The following is a 12,319-nucleotide window of genomic DNA, read 5'->3' on the forward strand; positions in this document are numbered from 1 at the left end:
GAAAGTTTAATGTTCATAACATTATGAAAGGCATTTACTTTATAAGAAAAGTAAATAACTTTTAATAACAGAAAATTTATTCTGAAATGTTTGCAAAACAGTACATTTATGATGATCTTTTGTGAGATTGGTATTTAAAAGTTTTTAAAATATGACAACCAATTACTTGTGAATTTAAAAATGTTTTAATAAACCATCTGGCTGTACATTCTCATTTATATAACAATGAATACAGCAATGTTAACATGACGTAGATGTAATGAAAGTAAAATTTTTATGTTTAGCAAATGTGAAAAGTAAGATGTAAATGATTAATGAACTATTAAGACGTAAGGCCCTGTTCACACATTTAACCGATCGGGCCGATGGATGAATCTTTGCAGACAGAATGAAAACCCAAATCCTCCAAGTCAATGACCAGGGTTCCTGTAGCCGTTGCTGGAGGTGTACCTGCACACAAGCAGACATCAGAAAAGGGATATGCCAGCAAGAATTCTTCTCTTAAAAAAGAAACACAACTTACCATCATCCACGGTCAAAAGGATAGCTGTGTATTTGCCATCTTTGACAAAGGGAGATTCTCTATCCGTGGGTCTCTTGACTTTAATCGTTACAGTGTCTTGATGTACACTCAGCCAGCCGGCAGGATCACTGCCAACTTTATACCTGGGAGGAACCAAAACATACAGGTGAAAACTAGAAATGTTCAGCAAGAACATCTTAATGTTAGTTTGACATCGTCTTGTCTGGTGGTTTAAAATCATTTGAAGTTCAAAGGATCTATTGTGATATCTGTTTCTTATTGTGGCAAGCAGGGCGAGGCCGTGAGCCATGAGACTGGAGCGAGTGCTAGTGAGCGTGTGCTGGTGAGCGAGTGCTAGTGAGCGTGTGCTATTGAGCGAGTGCTAGTGAGCGAGTGCTAGTGAGCGTGTGCTGGTGAGCGAGTGCTAGTGAGCGTGTGCTAGTGAGCGTGTGCTGGTGAGCGAGTGCTAGTGAGCGAGTGCTAGTGAGCGTGTGCTAGTGAACGTGTGCTAGTGAGCGAGTGCTAGTGAGCGTGTGCTAGTGAGCGTGTGTTAGTGAGCGAGTGCTAGTGAGCGAGTGCTAGTGAGCGTGTGCTAGTGAGCATGTGCTGCTAGTGAGCGTGTGCTAGTGAGCGTGTGCTGCTAGTGAGCGTGTGCTAGTGGGCGAGTGCTAGTGAGCGAGTGCTAGTGGGGGAGTGCTAGTGAGCGAGTGCTAGTGAGCGTATGCTAGTGAGCGAGTGCTAGTGAGCGAGTGCTAGTGAGCGTGTGCTAGTGAGCGTGTGCTAGTGGGCGAGTGCTGCTAGTGAGCGTGTGCTAGTGGGCGAGTGCTAGTGAGCGAGTGCTAGTGAGCGTGTGCTAGTGGGCGAGTGCTGCTAGTGAGCGTGTGCTAGTGGGCGAGTGCTGCTAGTGAGCGTGTGCTAGTGGGCGAGTGCTAGTGAGCGAGTGCTGGTGAGCGAGTGCTGGTGAGCGAAGTGCTAGTGAGCGAGTGCTAGTGAACGTGTGCTAGTGAGCGTGTGCTAGTGAGCGTGTGCTGGTGAGCGTGTGCTGGTGAGCGAGTGCTGGTGAGCGAGTGCTGGTGAGCGTGTGCTGGTGAGCGTGTGCTTGTGAGCGAGTGCTGGTGAGCGAGTGCTGGTGAGCGTGTGCTAGTGAGCGAGTGCTAGTGAGCGTGTGCTGGTGAGCGAGTGCTGGTGAGCGAGTGCTGGTGAGCGAGTGCTGGTGAGCGTGTGCTGGTGAGCGTGTGCTGGTGAGCGTGTGCTGGTGAGCGTGTGCTGGTGAGCGAGTGCTGGTGAGCGTGTGCTAGTGAGCGAGTGCTAGTGAGCGTGTGCTGGTGAGCGAGTGCTGGTGAGCGAGTGCTGGTGAGCGTGTGCTGGTGAGCGAGTGCTGGTGAGCGTGTGCTGGTGAGCGAGTGCTGGTGAGCGAGTGCTGGTGAGCGTGTGCTGGTGAGCGAGTGCTGGTGAGCGAGTGCTGGTGAGCGTGTGCTGGTGAGCGAGTGCTGGTGAGCGTGTGCTGGTGAGCGAGTGCTGGTGAGCGTGTGCTGGTGAGCGAGTGCTGGTGAGCGAGTGCTAGTGAGCGAGTGCTAGTGAACGTGTGCTAGTGAGCGTGTGCTAGTGAGCGTGTGCTGGTGAGCGAGTGCTGGTGAGCGAGTGCTGGTAAGCGTGTGCTGGTGACCGAGTGCTGGTGAGCGAGTGCTGGTGAGCGAGTGCTGGTGAGCGTGTGCTGGTGAGCGAGTGCTGGTGAGCGAGTGCTGGTGAGCGTGTGCTGGTGAGCGAGTGCTGGTGAGCGAGTGCTGGTAAGCGTGTGCTGGTGACCGAGTGCTGGTGAGCGTGTGCTGGTGAGCGAGTGCTGGTGAGCGTGTGCTGGTGAGCGAGTGCTGGTGAGCGAGTGCTGGTGAGCGAATGCTGGTGAGCGAGTGCTGGTGAGCGAGTGCTGGTGAGCGAATGCTGGTGAGCGAGTGCTGGTGAGCGTGTGCTGGTGAGCGTGTGCTGGTGAGCGAGTGCTGGTGAGCGAGTGCTGGTGAGCGTGTGCTGGTGAGCGAGTGCTGGTGAGCGAGTGCTGGTGAGCGTGTGCTGGTGAGCGTGTGCTGGTGAGCGAGTGCTGGTGAGCGAGTGCTGGTGAGCGTGTGCTGGTGAGCGAGTGCTGGTGAGCGTGTGCTGGTGAGCGAGTGCTGGTGAGCGAGTGCTGGTGAGCGAGTGCTGGTGAGCGTGTGCTGGTGAGCGTGTGCTGGTGAGCGTGTGCTGGTGAGCGTGTGCTGGTGAGCGAGTGCTGGTGAGCGTGTGCTGGTGAGCGTGTGCTGGTGAGCGTGTGCTGGTGAGCGAGTGCTGGTGAGCGAGTGCTGGTGAGCGTGTGCTGGTGAGCGTTTGCTTGTGAGCGAGTGCTGGTGAGCGAGTGCTGGTGAGCGAGTGCTGGTGAGCGTGTGCTAGTGAGCGAGTGCTAGAGAGCATGTGCTGGTGAGCGAGTGCTGGTGAGCGAGTGCTGGTGAGCGTGTGCTGGTGAGCGAGTGCTGGTGAGCGAGTGCTGGTGAGCGTGTGCTGGTGAGCGAGTGCTGGTAAGCGTGTGCTGGTGAGCGAGTGCTGGTGAGCGAGTGCTAGTGAGCGAGTGCTAGTGAACGTGTGCTAGTGAGCGTGTGCTAGTGAGCGTGTGCTGGTGAGCGAGTGCTGGTAAGCGTGTGCTGGTGACCGAGTGCTGGTGAGCGAGTGCTGGTGAGCAAGTGCTGGTGAGAGAGTGCTGGTGAGCGTGTGCTGGTGAGCGTGTGCTGGTGAGCGAGTGCTGGTGAGCGAGTGCTGGTGAGCGAGTGCTGGTGAGCGTGTGCTGGTGAGCGTGTGCTGGTGAGCGAGTGCTGGTGAGCGAGTGCTGGTGAGCGAGTGCTGGTGAGCGTGTGCTAGTGAGCGAGTGCTGGTGAGCGAGTGCTGGTGAGCGAGTGCTGGTAAGCGTGTGCTGGTAAGCGTGTGCTGGTGACCGAGTGCTGGTGAGCGAGTGCTGGTGAGCGTGTGCTAGTGAGCGAGTGCTGGTGAGCGAGTGCTGGTGAGCGAGTGCTGGTGAGCAAGTGCTGGTGAGCGTGTGCTGGTGAGCGAGTGCTGGTGAGCGAGTGCTGGTGAGCGTGTGCTGGTGAGCGAGTGCTGGTGAGCGTGTGCTGGTGAGCGAGTGCTGGTGAGCGAGTGCTGGTAAGCGTGTGCTGGTGACCGAGTGCTGGTGAGCGTGTGCTGGTGAGCGAGTGCTGGTGAGCGTGTGCTGGTGAGCGAGTGCTGGTGAGCGAGTGCTGGTGAGCGAGTGCTGGTGAGCGAGTGCTGGTGAGCGTGTGCTGGTGAGCGTGTGCTGGTGAGCGAGTGCTGGTGAGCGTGTGCTGGTGAGCGTGTGCTGGTGAGCGAGTGCTGGTGAGCGAGTGCTGGTGAGCGTGTGCTGGTGAGCGTGTGCTGATGAGCGAGTGCTGGTGAGCGAGTGCTGGTGAGCGTGTGCTAGTGAGCGTGTGCTGGTGAGCGTGTGCTAGTGAGCGTGTGCTGGTGAGCGAGTGCTGGTGAGCGAGTGCTGGTGAGCGTGTGCTGGTGAGCGAGTGCTGGTGAGCGAGTGCTGGTGAGCGTGTGCTAGTGAGCGAGTGCTGGTGAGCGTGTGCTGGTGAGCGTGTGCTGGTGAGCGAGTGCTGGTGAGCGTGTGCTGGTGAGCGAGTGCTGGTGAGCGAGTGCTGGTGAGCGAGTGCTGGTGAGCGTGTGCTGGTGAGCGAGTGCTGGTGAGCGTGTGCTAGTGAGCGAGTGCTGGTGAGCGTGTGCTGGTGACCGAGTGCTGGTGAGCGAGTGCTGGTGAGCGAGTGCTGGTGAGCGAGTGCTGGTGAGCGAGTGCTGGTGAGCGTGTGCTGGTGAGCGAGTGCTGGTGAGCGTGTGCTGGTGAGCGAGTGCTGGTGAGCGAGTGCTGGTGAGCGAGTGCTAGTGAGCGTGTGCTAGTGAGCGTGTGCTAGTGAGCGAGTGCTAGTGAGCGAGTGCTAGTGAGCGAGTGCTAGTGAGCGTGTGCTAGTTAGCGTGTGCTAGTGAGCGTGTGCTAGTGAGGGAGTGCTAGTGAGCGAGTGCTAGTGAGCGTGTGCCAGTGAGCGAGTGCCAGTGAGCGAGTGCCAGTGAGCGTGTGCAAGTGAGCGAGTGCCAGTGAGCGTGTGCAAGTGAGCGTGTGCTAATGAGCGTGTGCAAGTGAGCGAGTGCTAGTGAGCGAGTGTTAGTGAGCGAGTGCTAGTGAGCGTGTGCTAGTGAGCGAGTGCTAGTGAGCGAGTGTTAGTGACCGAGTGCTAGTGAGCGTGTGCTAGTGAGCGTGTGCTAGTGAGCATGTGCTATTGAGCGAGTGCTAGTGAGCGGGTGCTAATGAGCGTGTGCTAGTGAGCGTGTGCTAGTGAGCGAGTGCTAGTGAGCGTGTGCTAGTGAGCGTGTGCAAGTGAGCGTGTGCTAATGAGCGTGTGCAAGTGAGCGAGTGCTAGTGAGCGAGTGCTAGTGAGCGTGTGCTAGTGAGCGTGTACTAGTGAACGTGTGCTAGTGAGCGTGTACTAGTGAACGTGTGCTGGTGAGCGTGTGCTAGTGAGCGAGTGCTAATGAGCGTGTGCTAGTGAGCGAGTGCTAGTGAGCGTGTGCTAGTGAACGAGTGCTAGTGAGCGCAGCTCACACAGCTCTACTTAGCCCTATCGCCTAACGACTACAGCCCCATTGACTCCCTGTGCCAATGCATTGATGAAGTCAACAGTTGGATGTACCAAAACTTTCTTCAGTTAAACAAAGACAAAACTGAAGTCATTGCTTTTGGAAACAAAGATGAAGTTCTCAAGGTGAATGCATACCTTGACGCTAGGGGTCTAACAACTAAAAATCAAGTCAGGAATCTTGGTGTGTCTCTAGAGTCAGACCTTAGTTTCAGTAGTCATGTCAAAGCAATAACTAGATCAGCATATTATCATCTGAAAAATATTGCAAGAATTAGATGCTTTGTTTCCAGTCAAGACTTAGAGAAACTTGTGCATGCTTTCATCACCAGCAGGGTGGATTATTGTAATGGACTCCTCACTGGCCTTCCTAAAAAGACCATAAGACAGTTGCAGCTCATACAGAACGCTGCTGCCAGGATTCTGAGCAGGACCAGAAAATATGAACATATCACACCAGTCCTCAGGTCTTTACACTGGCTCCCAGTTACATTTAGGATTGACTTTAAAGTATTATTACTGGTATATAAATCATTCAATGGGCTAGGACCTCAATATATTGCAGATATGCTCACTGAATATAAACCTAACAGATCACTCAGATCATTAGGATCACATCAGCTAGAAATACCAAGGGTTCACTCTAAGCATGGAGAGTCTGCTTTTAGCTATTATGCCAGCCGCAGCTGGAACCAGCTTCCAGAGGAGATCAGATGTGCTCCTACAGTAGTCACATTCAAAGCCAGACTCAAAACACATCTGTTTAGCTATGCATTTACTGAATGAGCACTGTGCCAATGTTCGTCCGACTGTTTTTACTGTACTGGTTTTGTCTTTGTTTGTTTTCTAATTTCTAATTTATTTATTTTTATAATCTCTGGAAGAGATTTTGAAGGAGAGCGGGAGAGTCTTCACTCCGATGAGGCGAGTGAAGGAGTAAGTTATACTGCTGTATAAGAAGTCGCTGAGAGCGTGGTTAAGGGTAACGGCAGCAGACAGCGCACACGAAGCGTGATCTGTGGGGCCCCCGCTGGGCATTACTGGTGTAGCACCACCCCAGCAGAGTACGTCCCTGGGCTAGAGGTCCAGTGGCACCGTAAACCGGCTCAATCTCTTCCATCTCAGATGGGGTGGACCAGTACTACTTTATTTGATTTTTTATTCTAAACTGTTTTAATTGTTCTTATTTGTTTTGATTATTTTAATTTTCTTCTATGTAAAGCACTTTGAATTGCCATTGTGTATGAAATGTGCTATATAAATAAACTTGCCTTGCCTTGCCTTGCCTATAAATCCCGATAAATCTCAGTCAGCGGAAGAATGTGCGCACATGCGTCTCCTCCCCGAAATAACCATATATGGAGCTTACAACGCCTAGTTTTACTATGCATATCCTCATCTGCATATCATTTGCATATGATTATTCATCCACGTGATAACATGTTTAACGGTAGCCTACAAGGCTTTCAAAAATATGAAATAGCCTAATTGCCGTCACATTACATTAATAAAAATTATTTAGTAGCCTATCCTTGCCTTGTTTTTGAATAAATAAATCAAATAGTGTAAAAAACATTTCAGAGAAAGTTTTCACAATCTTTTCCACTGACCAAATAGTATTTTTAATTGATTTATATTTTTAATGGAAACAGATAGACTGTTGTGCATTATTTGCAGGAAACTATTTTTTCAGACAATCTGCTATAAGCAATTACCTCTTTAGTTAAAACATTAAAACACAGCATGCCAGAGGAAAAGTGTTCAAAAGCATTGCATCCACAACAAATATTTCTATTTATTGAATATGAAAAATGTTTTAACTTCTCAGTAATGATTTCATGTTTAAGTGTTTAACTCCATCAATGAGAATGGCATATTTAATCTAAATGTTTATATCAGAAGTAACACAGTTTAAATAATTATTTTATTTATTTAAACTGTTATTGTGAACATGCACTGTTTTTATGATTAGGACTCTGTCGTTAGATAGGCGTTAGTTTCACTAAACGGCACAACGCGCTCGCTGGCGCGGACATTTAAGAAGGGATGAATATTTGCCTCAAGTGATATGCTTGGTGAGTGAAATTATATTTGTATTATCTTTCTGTATAGCCTATGTATAATTTTCTTTAGATTTTCTGTCTAAAAGTGACCAAAAAGACATTTAACTCCAGCTCACCATCGGTGTCGCCAAACTGCTCCGTCTCCAAAATGTTCGTACACATGGGTCAGAGTTTGGGTGCAGGTGCGCACATTTTTCCTCAAGTTTGTTTTTATAAATCACAACTTATGCATCGGTGGCGTACGCCTCTTTCAGGGCCTGTTTTGTGCGTACGCAACGGTTATAAATGAGGCCCCTGGACTTTACGTTATGTTTTTGTTTGTTTATGTGGCAGTCGTCCGTGAGGAGCTGCTGCTTTACTTTCGTTTTGTTGGGTTTTTTAGGATTAAAGTTTATGTTTAATTTATTTGCTATTATTTTTATTTTGTTATTAAACTCTTTGCATTTTGATCCAGCTCTCTGTGTTTGGTCAGTGTTAAAGAAGGAATATAGGCAGGGTTGCCAATAAACAGGGCAAAACAGGCAGTTATTATGACACTAAAATATTAGATACCAGTGAACATTCTCTATTAAAATTTTTATACCACATAAAACTACTAACCTAAATAATATACATTTAAAACATTATTAAAGACAATAAACAGTCAGTAATAAAATAACAAATTGCAAGCAATAGAACAAAGATACAAATTAAATAAACTTTTTTTTCTTATAGGTCTAACAGTAGTAAAGTAAAGAGTAAAAAAATCTAAGGTAAAATAAAGTCTTCACTTTATAAATTAAATATAGATTAATCCTTATTAAAGTTACAAATGTTATTAAGGCAAGAGCAGTGAGTGATTTTTTTTCATTTGTTGATCATTTGTTTGATTAACATCAAAACGCAGACGGCAACAGGATTATTAGTGCACGGATCTAATATACTGATACCGACACGTGTTCTCTTTCTCAACTTTTTACATTCATTTAAGACATAACCGACTGTTTACTAGGATACTCACTGAAACAAGCATTTTTTGACATAATGTTGTGGGAATTTGTCATTTCAAGCATAAGACGTGAAAGAGAGCTCAAATCAGTATTTGAAAAGGTTATAAATGCAAATCTATGGGGGTTTTTTTGTGTTAGCTTTAAGATCTGGAAATCTCTAAAGAAAGTAGTCCGAATTTTCAAATGGGATAATGAAATCTTCTAATATTTCTCACGTTATCTTCTTTGATTTTCCAATGTCTGGTGCCGTATCATTGCTGACAGTCACAGTAATAACAGCTGTGCCGGTGGATGAAAAACCTCTTCCTTCATGGTCCGTCGCCGTAATTAACAAAGTGTAAGTGGGCCATGTCTGAAAAGAAAAGTTCAGGTGAGTTTGCTTACATTAAATTATTCTTCACCGATGCGAAGATCTATTTATCAGATTTCTCACCTCTTTGTCCAAGCCTAAAGCATTCACACGAATTCCTCCGGTAACAGGGTTGATTATAAACAGGTCTGGTTTTGGCAATTCTGGATCTTGCTTGACGATTGCGTAACTGACAACACCATTATAAGTGTCTGGATCATCTGCATCAGTGGCTGTGACTGTCATAAACTCATGACCTTCAGTGAGAGAAGAATAAAGACTGATTCGGTGGAAAAACTGAAGAAGAAAAACTGCTAAAAACCATTTCATTGAGAAACTGCACCATACACCTACCTATAACAGAAGCTTCAGGAACATTTCCAATGAATGGAGATTGTGTAAAAACAGGCTTATTATCATTTTGGTCCATCACACTTAAAATAATTTCCATTGGAGTTTCTACTATATCCGCACCAACTGCAGTCGCACGAACTAAAAGCTAAAGAGAGAAGAAATACAGGCATGTTAAGAGACAAATCTCTCTCTCTCTCTCTCTCTCTGAGATCACCTGACGCTCATCCAAAATAAATGTGGTTTTAATGTGAACAATTATCATACAGTTTTATACATGTTTGGTATCATTTGAAATGTCTCAGTGCGACTGGTACAAATGTCTCATTCCCATAGAAGTAAACCAAGAGGTAATAAAGTTCTTACAAGTTTAGAAATATCTTGCACACAGACAGGTGTGACTTTCAGGCAAATGGCTTTCTGCTCTCAAAAGGTGTAACCTCTGAATGCAAATTTCCATTGTTAGCAAATGTTTCAATGTGAAAGAAGTTTCTGTCTATATAAAGAAATGCAAATGAGTTTTGTAACTCAAAATTAGCCCGTGATGCAGAGTGGATGCCGGCACTCCTCATCATGTATTTCAAATGTCGGGTTTATCTTTCATCTTTTACTCATTTGATGTTATTGTATTGATTATCTTTGAATTGATTATGAAATTGACATGAGACATTTACGTGACATAATAAATTGTAAACATTTGATTTTATTCTAATTGACTCTGACATTATTTTCAGTAAAGAGTTAAAAAGATAGTCAAACATTCACTCACATTTAATGATGCACAGATATCATTAAAACCTTTTCATTTATGGAGTCAGGTGAAAAAAAAAAAACAGAGGAAATGTATTTCATTTAATTAAATTACTTTGCCACGCAGAGACCTTCCCCGCTGATCGAATGCCGCCATTGGATCGATTGAAACGGCCTTACAATGTCTTTGAGCTTTGACACATCAATATTCAAGTGTAGTTGAAGAAAACTGACTTAATTTTACTAGATATACAAATTACAAAAAAATCATGCTCTATGGAAACACATGAAAAGAAAAGCCGTTTTCCGGGGCCTTTTTATCTGATTAACTGATAACAGCTTTGAAAGAATTCAGAATGAGCAGAAAATCCAACACTGAAATACACTTAGAGACTAAAAATCATCAATTCAATTCAATTCAAATCACTTTATTCATCCCCAAGGGGCAATTCAAATCTTACTCTGTATGAAGCTTTTTTTTCTCTGTCGAGTGGTCGAGTCACAAACAGATTCCCTGATAATCTGTCTATAGTAAAAGTCCCCTTAGGATCCAGATCCGCTCCTTCACCTGTGATACTATATTGCATCTGAGCTTCCTTAGAAAAGTCCGACCTTATCTAAATACAGAAATCAATAAGAGAAAGTCAATTACAGACAAACCTCTCTCGATCATCTCATTTTGAACTTTCCCTTCATGACTTTCTCTCACCTGGTGCATTTTCTCTGGGAAAGGACCTCTGCTATTCTCAACTATATTAAATGGAGGAATAACCCAACCTCTCTTTGCTCTCTTCAGACCCGTTGAAGACTTTGGAAACATCAGAACCAGATCTTCAGAGGGAGATTCCATCTGAAAATGTTGTATTTATATAATTATTATTCAATATTTTTGTTGACAATTAAATACAGCACACAAGCCATCAAATATTTGGATAATTTTTGCATCTCAAAATGTTTACTACAGCTATTGAGTATTAAAATCTGTCTGGGGAAAAACAGTATCAATATACAATTTTTGGGGTCACTATTCAATAAATCAGTTTAGGTTGATTCGAGACCTCTTTGCTTCATCGCCAGCTGTACATTATTCCCTTTTAATAATAATAATAAGGAGGAGGAGCGACGACAGTGAAGGATGAGAGAGGACCAGGCCTGGATTATTTTACGTTATGTTTTATTTATGTGTGTGTAATATAAAACAGTGTAAACATTTTGGTAATCATAGGTTTTAGGCTTTAGCATTGCATAAATGAAACAAATCGGCAGACTTATTGTGTGTTTGAGACTTATTGTGTGTTTACGACTTGTGTGTTTGAGACCAATGAGAGAGAGCTGTGACAAATTAGATTCATCAGCAGGGCTTGGAAATGTCATGTATTTAACACAGGCCTAAAATATTTAGTCCTAAACATGTACAGATCATTGAATATGTCAATTTAAAGGGTAACACTTTAGAATACGGTTCCTTCGTTAATGAATAACTACACAAGAACAAATGAGTAACACAATATTAACAATCTAGTAACTATTATTAACTAACAAGCAACTCTGATTGACGAAATAGTAAGTAATAGCGCACAGATGAAAGTGGTACTTCACTGTTAACTAATCAATAACTACTATTTTTTTAATGCTTCCCAGAGAACTACTGAAAATGTTCATAATTCATGCAAAACTAATCAATAACCAATGCAGGACAAATGACTAGCACTACATTAACATTTTAACTGCTACTGTAAACGAATACACAAGGTTGTTTACATTATCAATTTGTAATAGCGTAGCAGACTTATGATTTGGGAAAGCTGTTAATAATTGGCCTATGCTGTCTATTTATCAACTGAATAATTTGAAAGAAATGGATGTTTAAATGCAGTTGTCGGGACCTTACTTGTCCTGTGGCCAGTTTTCCGGCATTCCTATGGACTGGCATTGAATCACTAGAGTCATGGTGATACTGGGACATATTGAGTCTTCAGCCACCCAAATACCCTATACAGTTATTTTATTATTTAACCTACCTCACAAAAAAATATGTTTTTATGTATGTCTCCTAGCTCATATATATATATATATACACTCACCGGCCACTTTATTAGGTACACCTGTCCAACTGCTCGTTAACACTTAATTTCTAAGCAGCCAATCACATGGCGGCAACTCAGTGCATTTAGGCATGTAGACATGGTCAAGACAATCTCCTGCAGTTCAAACCGAGCATCAGTATGGGGAAGAAAGGTGATTTGAGTGACTTTGAACGTGGCATGATTGTTGGTGCCAGAAGGGCTGGTCTGAGTATTTCAGAAACTGCTAATCTACTGGGATTTTCACGCACAACCATCTCTAGGGTTTACAGAGAATGGTCCGAAAAAGAAAAAACATCCAGTGAGCGGCAGTTCTGTGGGCGGAAATGCCTTGTTGATGCCAGAGGTCAGAGGAGAATGGCCAGACTGGTTCGAGCTGACAGAAGGGCAACAGTGACTGAAATAACCACTCGTTACAACCGAGGTATGCAGCAAAGCATTTGTGAAGCCACAACACGCACAACCTTGAGGCGGATGGGCTACAACAGCAGAAGACTCCACCGGGTACCACTCATCTCCACTACAAATAGGAAAAAGAGGCTACAA

At 45.1% G+C, this 12,319-nt stretch overlaps 1 protein-coding gene across 1 annotated transcript in view; it reads right to left on the minus strand.

The window, feature by feature from the left end:
* Positions 1 to 206: 206 nt before the first annotated feature.
* The window catches only part of LOC130070433 (cadherin-1-like), a 46,004-nt gene continuing 33,891 nt past the window's right edge, over positions 207 to 12,319 (minus strand). Inside the window, exons 9-15 of the mRNA XM_056234822.1 lie at positions 10,399 to 10,477; positions 10,151 to 10,306; positions 8,943 to 9,087; positions 8,673 to 8,845; positions 8,455 to 8,591; positions 524 to 666; positions 207 to 450 (exon numbers count right to left, since the gene is read on the minus strand). Of these exons, the coding sequence (XP_056090797.1) occupies positions 350 to 450; positions 524 to 666; positions 8,455 to 8,591; positions 8,673 to 8,845; positions 8,943 to 9,087; positions 10,151 to 10,306; positions 10,399 to 10,477 (934 nt within the window). The 3' untranslated portion in view covers positions 207 to 349. The remainder of the gene's footprint in view (positions 451 to 523; positions 667 to 8,454; positions 8,592 to 8,672; positions 8,846 to 8,942; positions 9,088 to 10,150; positions 10,307 to 10,398; positions 10,478 to 12,319) is intronic.

This window comes from Rhinichthys klamathensis, unplaced genomic scaffold (assembly GCF_029890125.1).
Source record: "Rhinichthys klamathensis goyatoka isolate OS25496 unplaced genomic scaffold, OSU_Roscu_1.1 h1tg000406l_1, whole genome shotgun sequence".
In the NCBI taxonomy this organism is placed as follows: domain Eukaryota; kingdom Metazoa; phylum Chordata; class Actinopteri; order Cypriniformes; family Leuciscidae; genus Rhinichthys; species Rhinichthys klamathensis.